At 35.8% G+C, this 21,392-nt stretch overlaps 1 protein-coding gene across 2 annotated transcripts in view; it reads right to left on the reverse strand.

Annotated features, from left to right (window-relative positions):
• The window catches only part of MED13 (mediator complex subunit 13), a 93,105-nt gene that overhangs the window by 54,924 nt on the left and 16,789 nt on the right, over window positions 1–21,392 (reverse strand). Inside the window, exons 4-8 of one of the 2 annotated variants that reach the window (XM_061175162.1) lie at window positions 10,788–10,933; window positions 9,762–9,959; window positions 8,110–8,304; window positions 7,383–7,545; window positions 7,077–7,187 (exon numbers count right to left, since the gene is read on the reverse strand). In XM_061175162.1, the coding sequence (XP_061031145.1) occupies window positions 7,077–7,187; window positions 7,383–7,545; window positions 8,110–8,304; window positions 9,762–9,959; window positions 10,788–10,933 (813 nt within the window). Of the gene's footprint in view, window positions 1–7,076; window positions 7,188–7,382; window positions 7,546–8,109; window positions 8,305–8,964; window positions 9,047–9,761; window positions 9,960–10,787; window positions 10,934–21,392 lie in introns of those variants that run through there. The other variant, XM_061175163.1, reaches the window with a different exon arrangement.

Raw genomic sequence — 21,392 nt, forward strand, 5'->3', positions numbered from 1 at the left:
ATGGAAGACTAAATATTTTCTCCCTAAGACTAGGAACAAAGCAAGAATATTAACTCTCAACATTTCAACAATTTTATTGAAAGTTTTAGCTAATGCAGTAAGTCAAGAAAAAAAAAAAGAGATCAGAGGGGCTTCCCTGGTGGCGCAGTGGTTGAGAATCTGCCTGCCAATGCAGGGGACACGGGTTCGAGCCCTGGTCTGGGAAGATCCCACATGCCGCGGAGCGACTAGGCCCGTGAGCCACAATTGCTGAGCCTGCGCATCTGGACAAGAGAGGCCGCGATAGTGAGAGGCCCACGCACCGCGATGAAGAGTGGCCCCCGCTTGCCACAACTAGAGAAAGCCCTCGCGCAGAAACGAAGACCCAACACAGCCATAAATAAATAAATAAATAAATAATTTTTTTAAAAAAGAGAGAGATCAGAGATTTCAAAAGAAGAAGAAAAACTATCTTTACTCATAGCAAACATGATTAGAATTTTACAATGAAGGCATCAGGCTGATCACCGCCTTCTTAGTTTTAACATTATTAAAAGTGGGATAACCAGGCATATGTCTCTTCTGATGTGACACCATACAAAGCAACACAGCACTGCCTATGTAGTATTCTAGCCAAAAATATTAAACCTAAACCTAATTAAGCCTCTAGATCAGCAGTGTCCAAAATAACTTTCTGTGATGACAGAAATGTTCTATATGTGGCTACTGAGAACTAGAAATGTGACTTGTGCAATGGAGGGGCTAAATTTTAAATTTTATTTAAATCCAGTTACTTTAAATTTAAATAGCCACAGGGACTTCCCTGGCGGTCCAGTGGTTAAGACTCCGTGCTTCCACTGCAGGGGGCATGAGTTTGATCCCTGGTCCAGGAACTAAGATCCTGCATGCCGAGTGGTGTGGCCAAGTAAATAAATAAATTTAAATAGTCACTAGTGGTTACAAACATAGCTAGTATTAGAGGACATGGCTCTATAGCTACCTTCCATTTACAGAAATGCAAGGGATAAAAGAAGTTAAATGACACCAAAAGAACAAGTTAAAATACATGACAAATTGAGAAAATCCATAATGTGGGACATTCTATAGAACAACTGACCTAGTTTCTCCAACCAAGTCAATGTCATAAAAGGAGGAAGAGGATTAAAAGAGAGACCTGGAAAACTTAACAATCAAATGTCTACTCCTTGTTTGAATCCTAGTCAAACCAACCAACTACAAAAAGATATTTCTGAGACATATCTGTAGAAGGTATCAGATGATACCAATAAAATACTGTTCCTTTTATCAGGTGTGATAATGGAATTATAGCTACATAAGAAAATATTAACATTTTTTAGAGTTGCATACTGAAGTAAAGTGAAATGATGGTATTTAAGATTTGCTTTAAAAATCTTCAGCAAGAGTGCAGCACAGGTGACTGGCCAAATAAAGCATTGTATCTCGACAGTATCATGGAGTACTATGAACTTAAAAAAAAAAAGAGAGTGGAACTATATGTGCTAACAAGGAAAGATACCCAGGATAACTGTTTTTCAAAAAAAGCACGTTGAAGAACAGTATACATAGCATGATTCCATTTGTGGAAAAGAGAACAGGCAGGCAGATCTACATACATGCATAACAGGGAGAACTTGTCATTTTAAGTTTTATATTCGTGTGCATTATTTAAATTTTTTAAATAGCATTTTAAAAAATTTAATAAAGTTATTGGTCATTAAAAAAACAAACAGTAGGTTCTATCCAATGTAAGAATAATCCCTTCTCTAACCAACCCCTCTTCAAATATTTTCAATGACAAGGACCACATTACCTTACGAGGAAATGCAGCTCCCTCCAGTTGTTAGAAAATAATATATTGACTAGAAACTGGTCTTTTCTGTATCAGACATTTATATATATGTGTGTATGTATATTTTTTTTCCTATATCCAGACATTAGTCCTATTTTGAACTCTATTTCTAAAGCTGTGCTGTCCAAGAATGGTATCCAAAGTCACATGTGGCTAACTAGGCACTCAAAACGTGGAGAGGACAAATTGAGATGTGCTGTTACGTGTAAAACATCCACCAGTTTTTAAAGGCATTTATGAAAGAAAGAATGTCAACTATCTCTTCTGGTTTTTTTTTAAGGTTATTTTATGACATAATTTTTTGTTTTTTTAATTTATTTTTGGCTGCGTTCGGTCTTTGTTGCTGAGCTAGGGCTTTCTCTAGTCGCAGCAACTGGGGTCTACTCTTCATTGCGGTGCACAGGCTTCTCATCGTGGTGGCTTCTCTTGTTGCGGAGTACAGGCTCTAGGCACGTGGGCTTCAGTAGTTGCGGCACGTGGGCTCAGTAGTTGTGGCTCACGGGCTCTAGAGTGTAGGCTCGGTAATTGTGGCGCATGGGCTTAGGTGCTCCCCGGCATGTGGGATCTTCCTGGACCAGGGCTCGAACCCGTGACCCCTGTGTTTTTGGCAGGCAGATTCTTAACCACTGCGTCACCAGGGAAGTCCTCTAATCTGTTTTTTGCTTTGGAAAATGTAGTTATTTCTATAAAAGTATTTTATTCATGTTAATTTGTACTGGGCTTATGTTATTTTTTAAATAAATTAAGCACTGCTTTAAAATTTCCCTAAAATGATATAAATAGACGTAACCCACATAAATAAAAGCACGTTCGGATACCCTATAATTTTTAAGAGTGTAAATGAGTTTTGAAACCAAAAGTTTAAGAATTCATCAAGTTATGCAAGGCACTAAGGAGAAAAACGATCTCCAATAATCTGAGGTGAGCTACCTGGTTATATTCCAAGTATACAAGGGATATGAAAAGTAAACAGCCATACATTCCTTTATCCTTCCATAAGGCAAAGAAACTATTAATGTGGGCTATATACGAATAGCAGTGGCTCTCCAAAACTTTGGTAACATTAAATCATAGTTCCTTTCTTCTACATAGAACTTTTTCTAAAAGCTAGTCTTCTTTAGAGACAACTGAATTTCATATTAGAAGTCAACCAAGTTGGAGAATCTTTCTAAAAAAGAAGTTGTCCTGAAAGTATTACAGAGTGATTCCTTTAATTATTTTTCCTATTAATTGAAGTTCCTAGTATTTTAGTGTTAATATCTAAAATTTATTGTATTGCTTTCTACTTATACAGCTTGCTAAGTGCTAATTTTCTTATGAACATTCCACCAGAGTAAAGCCTAATATCCATAAATGTGCAGTTTTTAATCTAACAACTGAAAAATGCCAATTAGAACAATTTTATGTTTTTCACTTACTATAATGGGAAAAAAAATAATTTTAAGGACAGTTCTCAGATCAGTGAAAGCGTAAGAAAAACCAGCACTCTTATATGCAAGAAGTGGGAGTGAAACTGGTAGAAGTTTTCTGAAGTCACAAGCAAAGTATTTAAATAGCCCCCTTGCCCACAACTCTCTATCACATCACCCACCTAATTTTATTTCCTTCTTAGCATTCACCACTCTTAAATTTTAAAAGGATTAAGAATTTTTTTGAAAACTAATTATCTGCCCCACTCCCCTTAGCATGCAGGATTCACAACAGCAGGAGCCTTGTTCACTAATGTATCCTGAGCCTTGGACATCGTCTATCAGTGTCAAAAAAAAAAAATCTAATAAATAACTGATAGTCACAAAAGTATTATTTTTTAAAAAGTAAACACAAACAAAAAAACCTTTGGAAACAACCTATTTGTCCATCAAACTCAGAATGATTAAATACACTATGGTACTTCCATTCAGTGGAATGCCAAGAAGTTTTTTTAAAACAATAAAGCAGATCCACAAGTACCTAGAATGGAGAGATCTAAGGCACATGAAGTGAAAAAATGAACTGCCAAATACATCTGTATTATGTTTATGTGTTGGGAGGAAAAACACATATACACACAATATTACAGAGAAAAGCATGGAAGGATAATACCTAATTAGCAAGTAGTTACTTCTAGAGAGAGACAGTAGGATTTAGAGAGTGGTCAAGCAGTACTTCAGCTTTATTTGTATAATTTAAATTTCTTAAAATCACATATGTATCATGCAAACTGCTTATATTTATGCAATTTTTTTTTTCAAATCAATTTCTAAGAGAAGGGTCCAGTCCTATCTTTCACACAGAGTAAATGTACTACAATCATTTATCAAAAAACAAAACAGAGGAAAGTGAGGTAACGGAGAAAGCAGTAACAGCAGGGAGCTTCAATCACGTCTATGGCTGAAAGGACAATAAGATGAAGTAGTCTCATCAGATCACAGAAGCTTGGGATGGTGCTACAACCACAGCAGGAACTGCCCAATGGTAACTGGGACCACAGAAGAAGGGGCTGTTAATGGGACAAAGAGCTGCTGCTGGAGTTGGCTCAAAAAAGGGGTGGGGAAATACCCTGGCTTCTTCCCTCCTCTTATCAACCAATCTTCTCTCAGTGCCTCCAACTAGCCAACTCCAAAAAGCAAGTGAGCCTAATCAAATCATCACGCTGACATCTTAAAATCATACAATATCATTTGTCAGTTATATCGCAATAAAACTGGGGGGGGGGGGAACCAAAAAACACATGTTAAAAGCAAGGGAGCCTAGGAATTGTAACTCCCTGCAAAACAGAACAGAGCAGGGAAAATGTAGGGATAGATTTGAGAACAGACTGGCTGACTAGTACAGTCAGTTATCAATGTACGCGCTACCTCCTATATTCTATACCAGGAGAGGATACACATAATAGGGTGGCTCCAAGTCTGTTTCAAGCCTTACTTATGAACTAAAGAAGAGAACCAGATTTGGGGGGAGAGGCAGGGGTAGAGGAGGAATCTACAATATGCAGGAGTAAAAAAAATGAAAAAACTGAAAAATGAATGAAAAAAATAAAAAATAAAAAAGTAAATGATTAGAAACACTGTATTTACTAGAAGGGTAAATTTACTAAAGCTAGTCAAACATATAGATTATATGAAATTTCATATCAAACCTCTACATACCTAGGAGGAATTCCTGGAATTAGGAAAGAAAGTATGTTTTTAAAAATAAAAGTTCGGCTTAGGGCAAGAATTAAAACTTATGTTTACCAACATGCATTTTGAGTGTCTTCCTCTACAACTATTCTAGACAAATAGACTTAAAACCCAAATCTTTCAAAAAGAATAAAGCAATGCCTAGGTTAGAAACTAAAAAAGAAGAGCTGCTTGATAAAAATGCCAATACAGTGAAAGAAAAGTCTAATTTCATTTAAGCATTCTATTGGTCTTAGACCAGGGATTGGCAAACTTTTTCGGTAAAGGACCAGATGGTAAACATTTTAGACTCTGGGGGGCCATACAGTCTGTCTTGTAACCACTCAACTCTGTAAAAGCAGCCACAGTTAATATGTGTATGAACAGATGTGGCTCTGTCCCAATAAATTCTTATTTATGGACACTAAAATTCGAATTTCACATAACTTTCGCAAAATATTTTCCTTTCATTTTTTTCAAATATTTACAACTGTAAAAATCATTTCAGCTCACACGCCATACAAAATAGGTGAGCCAAATGTGGTCAACAGATCGTAGTTTGCCAACACCCTTGGTCTTAGACAAATAATGCACTGAAGCCCTGCATTTCAAGACTAAGTTTGGGACTTCCCTGGTGGTGCAGTGGTTACGAATCCGCCTGCCAATGCAGGGGACACGGGTTCCAGCCCTGGTCCGGGAAGATCCCACATGCCTCGGAGCAACTAATCCCGTGCGCAACAACTACTGAGCCTGCACTCTAGAGCCCGCGAGCCACAACTACTGAGCCCGCATGCCCAGAGCCTGTGCTCCGCAACGAGAGAAGCCACCGCAATGAGAAGCCCGCGCACTGCAGCGAAGAGTAGCCCCTGCTCGCCGCCAACTAGAGAAAAACCCAAGCACAGCAACGAAGACCCAACGCGGCCAAAAAAAAAAAGACTAAGTTTGGTTTTTTCCCCTCAAGGTGAGTGTGGTTTTTACTATTTTAAACTGTTAAACAGGAGCTAATCTATCCATATTTTTATTCCAATCTCTCTGTCAACAACAGAGGCAAGTTTTTAACAAAGTTGCCAGACTTTAAAAAATTGTAGTCTTTAATCCAAAGAATCTATATAAAAGAAAACTTAATCTATGCAAAAACACATCAGAACACTTGAGAGTCTGTCATTGTACTCAATCAAATAGAGCTAATGTAAGAAAAACCTTAGCCCTAACCTGCAAGCACTCCATCCCTTTGGCTCACAGCCATGACAAGAAGGGGTGGCCAACTGTGCATTCGTATGTCATGGTTTGGGATGTCAATGCCATTATTTATTTACTTGACTGCAAAAACATATGATCTACCTTTAATCTGTAGAATAAAATAATAAACTCTAGGCAACATAATCTTTATGCCTGTGATAAACAAATCTCATCAAAATCCCCAATATATAAAATAAATACCATTGCCTAAAGAATTCCAAGTACATCCATTCTTCTACCGACCTTTCAACCAACACAGTCTATTAGAAAGCCTGTATTTTTACAGTACAGCTTTGGTCCCTTGTAGAATCTTATTTTCTGAATCTTAGTTCAGCATTTCACCTACAGCTTGACCAAAGGGATGTTATAAGAAACTGCTGCACAAAACCCAATATTGTATTTACAATAAAAAAAGACTGAGAAAAATTTTATCTCAGTATATCATATATCATCTTTTTTATGAGAATGCTTGGGAGAAATTTCTCAAGCACAGTGCCATTTATGAACACTTTGCTCAAGAGACTTGTGTTCCTCTTACCTTATAGATGCTATATGTTCCATAATTCAGTATAAAATTCTTTTATTTGGCTATGAATCCAAGCTTTCACAGTCCAGCTCTGGTAACTGTATAAGAACCTATGACATACATTTGTACGTCCTTCTACAATCAGCTCCGTATTACTGAATTTTTATTTTCCTCATATTTTTTTCTTTTGGAAAAAATCTTAAGTGTGTTTACGTAAGGTATCTCAAACAAAGTGGGGCCTAAGTATGCAACAGCATAAGAAACTACCACACATACGTGTATATACCGACATCAATCAAATGGAAAAGAAAAAAAAATCTACCTCAAACAGCTGCAATTTGTTCTCTGTGTAGCTTCAACAAAATCCCAGGATGCTACTTTATCGGCTGTCTCTTCTTCACATAGACCACCTGATGAAGCCGAATACTTCCTCCTAAGATTTGAAATTATAAAACTCTTTAGAATTCATAAAATTTTTTGTAACCCTGAATTAAGCATTAAAGTTGAATTTTTAAAAATCCATTTTTTCAATTAAAATCATATGAATAACGGTTTATACTTTAAATATCTCTTATCTACAAGTAACTACCAACATGCAATTTTTAAACTTGAAGATGAAAATACATACTTGTTCTGTGCTCTGTTCAAATTACATTCTTGCCAAACTCTATCCACCACATGATTTGCTAATTTTCTGGGTATTTTCCCACCATGATGGCTAGTACTATCAGAGCTGAAGCCATCAGATACTGAAGAAAATGTGATCCATTTCTGGGCAGACTGAGGATCAACTGAAAACAAAAAAGAACAGGCTGTAGGAGAATAAAGGTAGGTTTAAAATAACATTATTTTGTTTTTGTTTTTTTAAATTTCTGATGTAACTTGATCCAGCTATCTGGTAAGCCTACTTATATTTTGAGGCAAAAAAGCATGTCACTTTACTTAAAATACAGAAAGCCAAAAAAAAAAAAAATTTGAACAGGGAATGGGAACTGGATGATAGTGTTATATCAATGTTAATTTCCTGACTTGGAAGATTAAATGGTAGTCATATAGGAAAGTGTACTTAATTTTGGGAAACAGACTGAGTACTTAGGGGTGATGGCGCATCATGTCTGCAGCTTTTTCTCAAATGGTTCAGAAAAAGACCAGTAATAAGGAATGTATGCATAGACAGAGGGTGATGGAGCAAATGTTAACAGTTTGGGAATCTGAATAAGAAGAGTTCCTTGCACTGTACTTACAAACACTTCAGTAAGTTTGAAATTATTCCAAAATAATTATTTTTTAAGTGTTTACTATATTCAAGATAACAGATTTATCACTAGAGCTAATGAAACAAACTAGTACAATACCTGTTTGAACTTCCTCAGGAGATGTAGGTGGTGTAAGAGTAACTGAAGACATAGCAGGATCTCTTGTGGAAGCAGGCACTTGGTGGACACCCAAGCAAGAAGCTGAACAGTGAGAGGATCCCACAGAGCTAGGAGTAGGAATGTCTGACTGAGGAACTAGAACAAAGCATGCTGGGTAGATCATTCGGACACCAGCTAAAATGAAAAAAAAAAAAAAAAGGTAAGAAAATCAATTACTATTGTGACTGTAGTGGGATTAGTTTCACTCAAAAGTGCAATAACGGAAAAGTAGATATAATATGATCACACTTATTAAAATAAAAATACATTTAATGTACTTTTATAAATGTACTCTTTCTGGCATAAGGTTTTTCTTGAAGAAGCCACAAGAGCCTGGTAGTAGTGGTTACCTTTAGTGACAGAGACTTAGAAGAAAGCAGCTTTCTCTTTTTGCTTTTGGATTTTCTAACCATGAATATGTATTTCTTTAAAAAAAAAAAAAGATCTTTATTTGCAAATTTGACCAAATTTATTTTAAAACTTTAACAAAGGTAACTGGCACTAGAAATACGGACCATTTTCTGTTTTCTTCTTTATATGCCTCTATTTAAAAAGCCAAATATATGTTTGTGTTTTTTTTTTGTTTTTGACACAACTACTCTGGTAATATATTTATTGAAATTGAATACTGATATTTCTTTTATTAAAAAAATTAGGTAATCTCATATATAACATTTACCATATGAATCCATTAAATACAGTGTTGCAAATTCTAATCTGCTCAACCAATTATCTGTTCACCCATACATTTCCCACACCTCCCATGTCTCTCTAAGGTGGAGTATACATCTTCACCTCATTGTTAAGCTGGGCTGTACAACTTGCTCTGGAATGTAAGCGCATGTGATAGATGCCACATCCCAATAGGAACTTCAGATGTACTTGCAGGATCAATGCAGCCTCTCCTACTTTATGTCCTCTGCCTTGTCTCTGCATGTTTCAAATATAGTTTACCTTGTTAACCTAGGTCCCTAAGTAAGAAGATAAATACAATAAAGCCAACCTAAATAGTGCTGACCTGGCAAAGCAAATCAAAGCCACAAGTCCTTTAGGTATACATTTTCTGCCTTTTATCAGAGGCAACAGCTTTACCAAATGTTAAAATACTGCATCACACACGCTGTCTACTTTCCAACCTCCAAATATTATTCATTCACAATTATTTTCTTCCCACCTTTAGCATTTTTCCCTCTAGGTGGAATGTATTTCCCTGCCCCGATGACTTTGGCTTGGCCATATGACTAGTTTTACCTAATGGAGTGTGAGCAGATGCAACATACACCATATCCTAGCAGAAGCTTTAAATACACTTATATGGTTAGGCTCAGTCCCTATTATTCCTCTGTTCTTGTAAGAATAGTATGTCCCAGATACTTGGGTACTCCTTGAACCTAGGTTGCAGGATGAGAAGACACAAGGAGCCAAACCATAACCAAGCTGCAGCCCTTATGTACTGTAAGCAGGAAATAAGGAAGAAATAAATGTTTGCTGTTAAAAGCCACTAAGATATCAGAGTTTTTATTCAGCAAAATCTAACTAATACATACAGTCACATATTTCCCCCCTTAGGAGTAAATACTCGGAATCCCTACCAACAAGAACTTCTACTGCAGCTAAAGAATCATCTTCCCAATCCATATCTTCCTGCTTTTCTTCAGACATCTCCTTCAAACAAGATGAGACAGGATAGAACTGTTTCCATTCACCAATCAATTTTTTTGTAGCTGAATCGGACATCTTGAATGCCTGTCCTGTGAGAGTGCCATTTAGTCCAAATGGGCTTAAGATAACTAGAAACCCAAAACAGATATCAAGTAAGTAACTGAAGATGATTATACCAAATAAGATGACATTGAACAGTATGGCAAGTAATTATGCAATTCCAAAAAAGGAAAAGGAAATCCATAATCATCAATTCCAGAGAAAATCAATTTATTGTACTTCATTATTTTGAAGATAAAGTACAACACTGAGTTTATTATAAAAACCTAAAATTTCGTCTACCCAAAAATCTCAGATGGATAGAATTCCTACATAAACTGGGAATATTTGTATATCCTTCAACTTCTCTTGACTTTCCCCTAAGGAAAAGCAATTTGAGGAAAAATAATGTGTGTGTGTGTAAATAAATCTAAGTACTTATTATATGCTGCCATGTAAATTTTTAAAGAGCAAATACTAGGCTTAGAATTAAAACAAGAACATACTGCCAGTTCTTAAAAACAAATCATCAATCTTATAAAATATTTCCTCTAGAGTTCAACCACTTTCACAGTAAGAATTATATCAAAAGTTCTGTGTACCTATGTTAAAAATGGCTTATGTGACCTGATACACAAGGTAACTTTGAAAATATAAACATGTACACCATCTAGAGGCTATTTAAAGAAACACTTTAAATTACGCTAACATTCATGTGCAAGAAATTTTTTAAATATTTGTATTAAAAAACTTATTTCATTGACTTAATACTCAAATGGGGAAGAAGTAAACTACATCAGAATCATCATTAGGCTAAAGATCGGGGGAAATCTCATTAATCGCTACCAATTGCAGTAAGAATTTTTTCTTGACACAAAAATAAAAGATCAAATGACTAAGCCAATAAAATAATCTACCTTGAAATGGGCTATTAGACTGTTGAGCAAGGGTGATATGTTCTTCACTAAGAAGGTATACAGGTTGATGTTGGTTAATTTCCACACTGGTACAAACATTGCTGTCTCCATGCAAGAAAAAGGTGAAAGAGCAGGACAAGTGTTCACTAATAAAGAAGAAAAAGTTATATTTTAGTAATCATTTATAGCCAAAAAGAAGTCAAGTTGCTTTTCTTTTTTACGAAGTTATACCACAAAAATGTACATTCTCTTTTAACCCAGAAATTCCACCTCATCATCTAAAGGGAAAAAAACCCCAAAAACCACAGATATGAGCAAAGATTTAGCTATAAGAAATGTTCTTCACAGTACTGCTTATAATAGAAAAAGCTGCAAAGAAAGGAACCAGTTAAACAAGTTAGGTACACCCACACATACAATTATGATATAGCCACCAAAATAAATAAAGGTGGGGGAGTGGGTTTAATGGAAAAGACAGGCTTATAGTCTCAATTTTTTTTAAAGGAAAAAAGAAAGGTTACTTCGGTGAAAAAAAATCTAGGCGTACAATAGAATTAAAGAGGACCTAATTTTTTTGTTTGTTTTCCCCTCTATATAAAAAAATTAAATACAAATATATTTTCTCATTTTACTATTTCTGAAATTGGGCTGAATTCAATTAACCAAGCATTTAATGTACTGCCCCCCCCATCCCCAATGAATAGTTATTTTAAAGCAATGATGGGTCTTACAACTGAAGGCATCCTAGAATCAGTTATATGCAAAATAGAACATCTTATGAAATTTAGATATGACTGGGTATACAAGTTGGAAAATAAAAGTTCCCAAGAGGAAAGTAGATGCACCCTTAAGATAAAATTTAGAAATGTCGAGTGGCCCAGAAGGGAATGAGATTATACACTAAGAAGTATTTACTTTCCTTATTCCTTCTCCACACATTTATCTTAAAAATCATCTTAAAGAACCAGTTCTTTAAAATATAACCACTAATAAGCTCAAAATCTGTTGCATATATCTATAAGCCCCTTGAATTATTTCTGGACAAGGCAAGGGCATAATGAATTAAAATTAAGTTACAGTAAAAGTAATACTATAGTTAACAGAAGTGGGGAAATAGAAGGTAGGAAAGAGGTCAAGAGTAATGCAGAGCTGAGAATTTCTTCATCATATATATGTCAACAAATAATGTCTAAAGTTGATAGAAGAAGAAACTGAAATTTAAGCGTATCATTCAAGTTAAAAAGATACTAACAGGGCTTCCCTGGTGGCGCAGTGGTTGAGAATCTGCCTGCCAATGCAGGGGACACGGGTTCGAGCCCTGGTTTGGGAAGATCCCACATGCCGCGGAGCAGCTAGGCCCGTGAGCCACAATTACTGAGCCTGCGCGTCTGGAGCCTGTGCTCTGCAACAAGCGAGGCCACGATAGTGAGAGGCCCGCGCACCGCGATGAAGAGTGGCCCCCACTTGCCACAACTAGAGAAAGCCCTCGCACAGAAACGAAGACCCAACACAGCCATAAATAAATAAATAAATAAATAAAATTAAAAAAAAAAAAAAAGATACTAACAAAACCTGAAAATAATATAACTAATAAAACAAATCTTTCATGGTAAAGAGTCAGTAGACACTGTCTAAAGTTGATCAATCAAGGCCTAGACATATAAGCATCTCTGGAATTATGGCAGTAACCACCAGAGGAAGTAAACAAAAATTTAAAAAACAAAAATAAAAAACAAACAAAACCTGGTTACTTCCAGGGAACGAGACTAGAGTAATTAAGCAAGGATCTTTGTTTTTTCTAAATTTATGATACCATTCTGTACTACCTGAATCATTTTACTCTTAAATTTTTAAAATTTATGAATTCTATATATTAATTAGTGATTACTGTATTCTTCCCCATCCCGGTAGCTTCTGTTGCTTTTTAAAAAAAAAACAAACTTATTTTCAGAGTAATTTTGAATTTATAGAAAAGTTACAAAGATAGTATAGAAAGTTCCCATATACCCTTCACCCAGTTTCCCCTAACATCTTACATAATCATGCTACATTTGTCAAACAAGTAATTAACACTGGCACATTACTACTATTAACTAACGCCAGTCTTTTATTTCTTCACCAGATTTTTCCACTTATGCCCTTTTTATGTTCCAGAATCCAATCCAAGATACCACACTGCATTTAGCCAATTTTTCTGTTCCTGCCTTATTGAGATATAATTGATGATTATAGGAAATAAAATTATTTACGTTATTTAATAAATAAATTAAGCTTGTTTTCTGATTAAAAAACTAAGTCTATTGGAATAACTACGGTTGAGTAGTTACAAAGACTACAGACATTTGCTTTGATATAAGAGTACAGTTGACCCTTGAACAACACAGGGGGGTTAGGGGTGCCAACTCTCCCCATGCAATGGAATATCCCTATATAACCTAGTCCATCCTCCATATGCAAGGTTCTGAATCCACAGATTTGACCAACCATGGATCATGGGGTACTATACAGTATTTACTACTGAAAAAAATCTGCATATAAGTGAACCCGTGCTGTTCAAGGGTCAACATATAAATCTAAAATAATCGCCAAATCAAGATAAGAGACTTGTTAACTAATACACTTAGAAAACCATCCATCCAAAGACAGACCATTGCTAATGCTCATTTAAAATAAACTCAATTTTATTATTGCTTTCCAGCAGTGGCAAGGAACCTATACTACAAAATAGACAAAAGAAAAAAGAAAAAGTAACCAAACACAAACCCAACTCTAAATGCTTAAAACAAAACATACATGTCACTCTCCCCACCCACACACATTCAAAACAACTCTGCATTAAACTTAGTATTATATTCAGATCTAAATGCACTATATACTAAACCACCAAGTGAAGGCAAGTGTTATTCCTTTACTCAAAAGTATAAAATGCTTTATTCAAAAAGTATTTTATAGCAAAGCACACGACACTATGCTAAGCACAATTATTTAATTACAGTTATGGTAAGTGCTGTAACAAAAATCAGGTACAGGATACTAAGATACGGTCTTAACAAGACGTAGATAATGAAAATAAACTTTTAATTCCTAAGGGAAAAAGAATCACACTTGAGTAACATCATAAAAGTCATTCTTATTTCTTATGGTGCCTTACATCAGCCGACCTCCCAATACCTATTACTTCGCCAATTTCATTTCTTACTAGTCTTCCTCTAATACTTCCCCTTCTCCCTCAACTGACCTCTCTGCTGTTCCTTAAACACATCAGGCCTTTTTACCTTCTGTTACTCCATCTGGAACACTCTAAATAGCTATATTCACCTTCATCAGGTTTTTGTTTAAAGACTTTCTAGGTGAGGTCTTCACTGATCACCCTACTTTAAATTGTCCCTCAATTCCTCTTCTGGGATTTGTTTTGGCTTAAAAAAATAATCACAATCTAACATATTATACAGTTTGTTTATTTCTTATAGTCACCAAGATTGTAAGTGCTACTGGAGGAGGAATCTGTTTCCTTTGTTCAACGTTGTATCCCCAGCATCTAGAATAGGTCCTTGGCATACCGTACTAAATACTGTAAAGTCCACATCTGAACCACCTATTTTTTTCTACCCTAACATAGTCCTTTTCTTATCAAGTCTATATCTATATATAGTTGTACAAGCCAGAAATATAAATCATCCCAAATTTTTCACTTTCCTGAAACTCCCTACATTCAGCTAATCTATCACCAATTGCTAGTGATTCTAGTTCTTAAATATTATTTTTTGTCTTTTTAAGGTCTGAGTAGCTGTTAAAATCTCTAATTTATCTTTCTTTACACCACTGTCAGCTATCTAAAAATTAATTCTAATCATGTAACTGGGAGGCTCAAAATCAACAGCTCCCCAATGCCTTCAGGACTAAGTCAAAAAACCCCTAAAACCTTAGCACAGCACTTTAGACCCTTCACAATCTGATCCTTGCCAAGCTCTCTAGACGGACACTTAATCCACCAAGAACTACCCCTTTGTTTACCACAAATTTCTCTCCATTTCTTAATCATTCCTTAAGACTCCTTTAAGCATGCTTTCTGTGCTCCCATAATATTCTATGCTTATAATAATATTTATCATAGCATTACTATTATTTACTAGTTTAACTCCCTGCCAGGTTGTAAATTCCTTGATAAAAGGAATCATAACTTTAGTATCTGTGGAAGATAGAGTTATTGGTCCCAATTCTTCACCCCTCTCTCATTTTTTTAATCACTGTAAAAAAACACAACATAAAATGTACCACCTTAACCAATTTTAAGTGTACCAGTCAGTAGTGTTAAGTATATGCATACCGTTGTAAAACAGATCTTCGAAACTTGATCATCTTGCAAATCTGAAACTACACTCATTAAACAACAATTCCCCTTTCTACTCCCCCCACCACCAGCCCCTTAAAAGCACCATTCTACTTTCTGCTTCTATGAACTTGACTACTTTAGATACCTCACATAAGTAGAATCACACAGTATGTCTTTTTGTGATTGGCTTATTTCACTTGGCATAATGTCCTCAAGGTTCATCCATGGTGTAGCATGTAACAGGATTTCTTTCCTTTTAAGGATGAATTCATTTTATGCATATAACACATTTTGCTTAGCCATCATCCATCAATGGATATTTGGGTTGGTTCTACCTCTTGGCTACAAGGAATAATGCTGCTATGAACACGGGTGTGCAAATATCTCTTCAAAATCCTGCTTTAGATTCTTTTGGATACACATTCAGAAGTAGGATTGCTTCTTTTGGATACACACTCAGAAGTAGTAGTAGGATCACATGGTAGTTTCGTTTTCAATTTTTGGAGGAACCTCCATATCATTTTCCATAGTGACTGTACCATTTTACAATCCCACTAACTGTGCACATGGGTTCCAATTTCTCTGCCCTCACTAACATTTTTTATTCTTTATTTTTTCAATAGTAGCCATCCTAACATATGTGAGGTGGTATCTCACTGTGGTTTGGATTTATATTTCTCTGATTAGTGATGTTGAACATCTTTCATATGCTTATTGGCCATTTGTATATGTCATGCTCTTTGAAGAAATGTCTACTGAAGTCTTTTCCCCATTTTTAAATTGGGTTATTTGATATTTTGTGGAGTTGTAGGAGTTCTTTATAATGCTGGATATTAACACCTTATCAGATACATGATTTGCAAATATTCTCTCCCATTCCATAAACTGCCTTTTCACTGTTGATTATGTCCTTTGATGCACAAAGGTATTTAGGCTTGATACAGTCCCACTTGTCTATTTTTGCTTCTGCTGCCTATGTTTTTGGTGTCATAACCACAAAATCATTGCCAAATCCAGTGACATGAAGCTTTTCCACTATGTTTTTTCCTAGCAGTTTTAATAGTTATAGGTCTTACGTTTTTAATCCATTTTAAGTTATTTTTTGTATATAAGGGTCCAACTTCTTTCTTTTACGTGTGGATACCCTGTTTTCCCAATACCATTTGTTGAAGAGAATATCCTTTCCCCATTAAGTGGGCCTGGCACCCTTGTCAAAGGTTATTTGAACACGTACACAAGAATTTATTTCTGAACTTTCTATTCTCTTCCATTGGTTTACATGTCTGTCTTTATGACAGTACCACACTGTTTTGATTACTGTAGCTTCGTAATGTTTTGTTCATCCCTCCCTTTATCCAGACTTTGTAGTCCCTCTTATTAGAAGTGAAATATACTTCCCCAATCTTTGACTTAGGCTCGCTTGTGACTTGTTTTGGCCAAGCAGAAGCTTGAAATATGCTTATGCAATTTAGCTTGCCCTCTGGTGCTTCTTTAATTGCCATAAGAACATGCCTTGACTGGCTCACTGGTCTAAAGAGGATGAGAATCATACGAAATACACTTCTACCCACACTATGGTTTACAGTGCGACTAGATTGGCTAACCCCCAGCTATCCTGTAGGTACATTAGTGAGAATACATACCTGCTGTTTTAAACCCTTATGTTTTGGGGTAGTTTGTTACACAGCAATAGCTGATACAGAAACTGGCACCAAAAGTGAGGGACTACCATGACAAAAACCTAAATATGTGGCATTAGTTTTACAATCAGAGGATTGGTAGCAAGGAATATAAAACACTGAAACACAGTGAGGAAAATGGTAACCCATGTTACATAATGGATAAATACTTCATATAACTGTTGCCTGAAATAATCTGGAATGCAGAAAACATGCCTAAATGAACTTACAGAATTGGGGGAACACACCAAGTGAAAATGTAGTTTGACTGTTACTAGTTACACTTGATAAAGTACTAAAAGAAAGAGAAGAACTCAGAAAACAACTTGCTGGTTTGCAACCATAATTTAAAGGAAATATAAACAGCCCAAAAACTGTATGGCTGGAAAAAAAAAAGTTTATCAGCAAAGCGATGGTGTGGCCTATGTTATAACACAGCTCAAGAAAAACACTAAATCAAGAGTGTGACTCTCGGGCTTCCCTGGTGGCGCAGTGGTTGAGAATCTGCCTGCCAATGCAGGCGACACGGGTTCGAGCCCTGGTCTGGGAAGATCCCACATGCCGCGGAGCAACTAGGCCCGTGAGCCACAATTACTGAGCCTGCGCGTCTGGAGCCTGTGCTCCGCAACAAGAGAGGCTGCGATAAAGAGAGGCCCACGCACGGCGATGAAGAGTGGCCCCCACTTGCCTCAACAAGAGAAAGCCCTCGCACAGAAACGAGGACCCAACACAGCCATAAATAAATAAATAAATAAATAAAAAGTAAAACCTTGTATGTCTTGTCAAAAAAAAAAAAAAGTGTGACTCTCATACCTTTTGTTAATACCAAACATTACTCTTGATACCAGTTGAAACATTAGAATTTTTTAAAATTACTCATACATAAGTCTCATACATTTATTTTCCTCAAAGAATGCACCTAAAGTAAACAAACATATATGCAACTAATCTCATTACTAAATGTGGGAATGCCTATGAAGCCATATTTGTGCTTTTCTTTCGAGTGTCTTCTTTTCTGATAGAATTCTTCTATAACTGTTAAGGTTGAGTTACAGAACGTATAAATACATAACAATTTCTAAATAGTATTTTCATCTTAGCAAACACTAGTGTTTAACTTTTGAGAGGGAAATGCCCATTATATGTATTGACATAAAACTGGCAGAAATCAATTTTCAAAGCATCTCTCTCTAAACAGCAAAAAAGGATATGAGAATTTAAAAGACAACACGCTAAAAAAGTTAAGAAAATTTCATATTAAACTGGTTAGAACGAATCTATATTTTTTAACATTACAAGCTTTTTACATGTTTTTCAGGTAACATTAAAAGATAAATTTCTCGGTAGGGGGCAAAATTTAAGAGTATAAAGGGAAATTACTAAAAATACTTTATGTCAAGGAAAACATTTATTAAGGAAGTGACCCAAGCCATAATAATCTAAACAAAGAGAAACTGTAATTTGATTAGTTTTAGGGATCAAGTAAGTATGCTCTCTATACAAATGATTATGAATGCTGTGTGCTTACTCAGTAACTCAATAGCAAATTCCAAAATCTAAATTGCAAATACTTCCAAGAACATCTGTAAGTTTATGCAACAACCTAAAACAGTCTCATGTTCTTTATCCTTAAAGACAAAGAGGCTAGGAAACCTGAACTTTATATTCTCATACTTAATTAGTGAACTAGAGTTCTTAAAAATACAGCTTTCAGGACTTCCCTGGGGGTCCAGTGGTTAAGACTTCACCTTCCAATGCAGGGGGTGTGGGTTCAATCCCTGGTCAGGGAGCTAAGATCCCACATGCTTCATGGCCAAAAAACCAAAACGTAAAAAAAATATATTATAACAAATTCAATAAAGACTTTAAAAATGGTCCACATCTGACTTCCCTGGTGGTGCAGTGGTTAAGAATTCGCCTGCCAATGGAGGGGACATGGGTTCGAGCCCTGGCCCAGGAAGATCCCACGTGCCGTGGAGCAACTAAGCCCGTGTGCCACAAAACTACTGAGCCTGCGCTCTAGAGCCCGCGAGCCACAACTACTGAGCCCGCGTGCCACAACTACTGCAGCCCGCATGCCTAGAGACTGTGCTCCGCAACAAAGAGAAGCCACCGCAATAAGAAGCCCACACACCACGACAAAAAGTAGCCCCCGCTCGCCGCAACTAGAGAAAGCCCGCGCACAGCAACGAAGACCCAACGCAGCCAAACAAATAAATAATTTTTAAAAAAAAGTCCACATCAAAAAAAAAAAATACAGCTTTCAACTGTTTCATTTCATACATAAAATACTAAAAGAGAATAATCTCCCTGCTCCCAGTATTTATCTGCACTGCCCTACTTAACAGCAAGCTCTCACTTTCAGTTACCTATTTTAAGAAAAACATCACCTCCTATACTGCTAGCATATGTTTCCAATACAGTCTGATCTAGTTATAAAATGGTTTAAAATAAGGCACGTTTGTGCATGATATAGGAGGAAAAAACTAAACATTCTAAATACGGGATAAAATTTCTGAAATTCTTACAGAGGTATACCTCCCTTTATTGTACTTCGCAGATAATTGAGTGCTTTACAAACTGAAGGTGTGTGATAACCCTGCATCGAGCAAGTCTGTCGGCACCATTTTTTCAAGCATATGTTCACTTCATGTCTCTGTGTCACATTTTGCTAATTCTCACATTTCCAACTTTTTCATTATTATACTTGTTATGGTGATCTGTGATAAGTGATCTTTGATGTTACTATTGCAAAAAAATTACGACTTGCTGAAAGTTCAGATGATGGTTAGTATTTTTTAAATAAAGTGTTTTTAATTAAGTTATATACACTTTTTTTAGACATAATGCTACTGCACACTTAATAGACTACAGTTAGTGTAAACATAACTTTTAAATGCACTGGAAACCAAATAAATTCTTGCGACTCGATTTATTATATGTGCTGTACTGTGGTGGTCTGGAAAAGAACCTGCAATATCTCCAAAGTATGTCTATATTACAGGTAATCTAGTCAGAAAATATTATAGGCCAAAGCAAATGTTAGGTAATACTGCCATACTAAATTCACAATGGCTTGTCTTTCAAGGAGAGAGATCATTTTATAACATCATCTAATTTTTGGTACTTAGCACTTAGAAAAGTGGAGTTAAAACAAATATGTACAACTACAATGAGACTCCAAGGTACTGTTACGTTACTATAAAGTATTGTAGACAGTAAAATTGCTCTCCAGAAGCTTTTACTATAATAACCAAAACAAAAAGGCATGAGTGAGGCAGAATTTTACAGACGAAACCTCAACAGATAATCTTCTATTGTAGAAAAATGTTCCTTAAGTACTGAAATTAAACAGAAGATTCTTTATTCTAAGACAGAAAATGAAAATATGCTAATAAAGTTAGCTGTTCTAATAATATAACAGTTAGCTATACTGCTTTAGGACGTACTATATCTAATCTATTTTTAGCACTTCTGTTAGGTAGTTACAGAAAGATGACATCCCATTTTGCTGGTAGGGAATTCACGGCACAAAGAAGTTAAGTGACTTGTCTTAAAATTATAAACGTAGTTAAAGGGAATGTTGACTTAAAATTCTAGTCATCCTAACAACCAATTAAAAATGGGTAAAGGACTTGAACAGACATTTCTCCAAAGATACATAAATAGCCACCAAACATGTGAAAAGATGCTCAACATCATTAATCATTTAGGAAATGCAAATCAAAACGACAATGAGATAACCACTTCACACCCTTAAGGATGGCTACTACTTTTTTAAAAAGAAAAGAAGTGTTGGTGAGGATGTGGAGAAATTGGAATCCTCCTGCACTGCTCGTAGGAATATAAAACGGTACAGCCAATGTGGAAAAGACTTCAGTGATTCCTCAAAAAATAAATAAAAATAGAACTACTGTATGATCTAGCAATTCCACTTCTATATATATTCCCAAAAGAACTGAAAGCAGATATTTGTACACTAATATCTACAGCAGCATTATTCACAATAGACAAAAAGTGGAAACAACCCAAATGTCAGATGCCAGGTGAATGGATCAACAAGATGTGGTATAAAAATACAATGGAAAATTATTCAGCCTTAAAAAGAAATGAAAATGCATGCTGCGACCTAGATGAGAACCTTGAGGACATTATGCTAAGTGAAATAAGCCAGACACAAGAAGACAAATACTATATGATTCCACTTATGTAAGGTACTTAGAACAGTCAAATTCATAGAGACAGAAAGTAGAATGGTGGTTACCAGGGGCTGGGAGGGGGAGAAAACAGGGAGTTATCATTTAATGGGCAGATTTTCAGTTTAGGATGATGAAAAAGTTCTGGAGATAGATAATGTGATGGCTGCACAACAATGTGAATGTACTTAATGCCACGGAACCATACACTTGAAACATGGCTAAAATGGTAAATTTTGTTGTGTATATTTTACCACAATGAAAAAAAAAAAAGAATACTATTCTACCATTGGATTGATAAAATTTATTTAATTGGTCCTATATTTCTATTTATGTTGTGTTATCTAATAGCAACATGTTATGGTGATACTTTTAAAATTATGCACAACTGTTCACA

The sequence above is a fragment of the Eubalaena glacialis genome, chromosome 19 (assembly GCF_028564815.1).
Source record: "Eubalaena glacialis isolate mEubGla1 chromosome 19, mEubGla1.1.hap2.+ XY, whole genome shotgun sequence".
Taxonomy (NCBI): Eukaryota; Metazoa; Chordata; class Mammalia; order Artiodactyla; family Balaenidae; genus Eubalaena; species Eubalaena glacialis.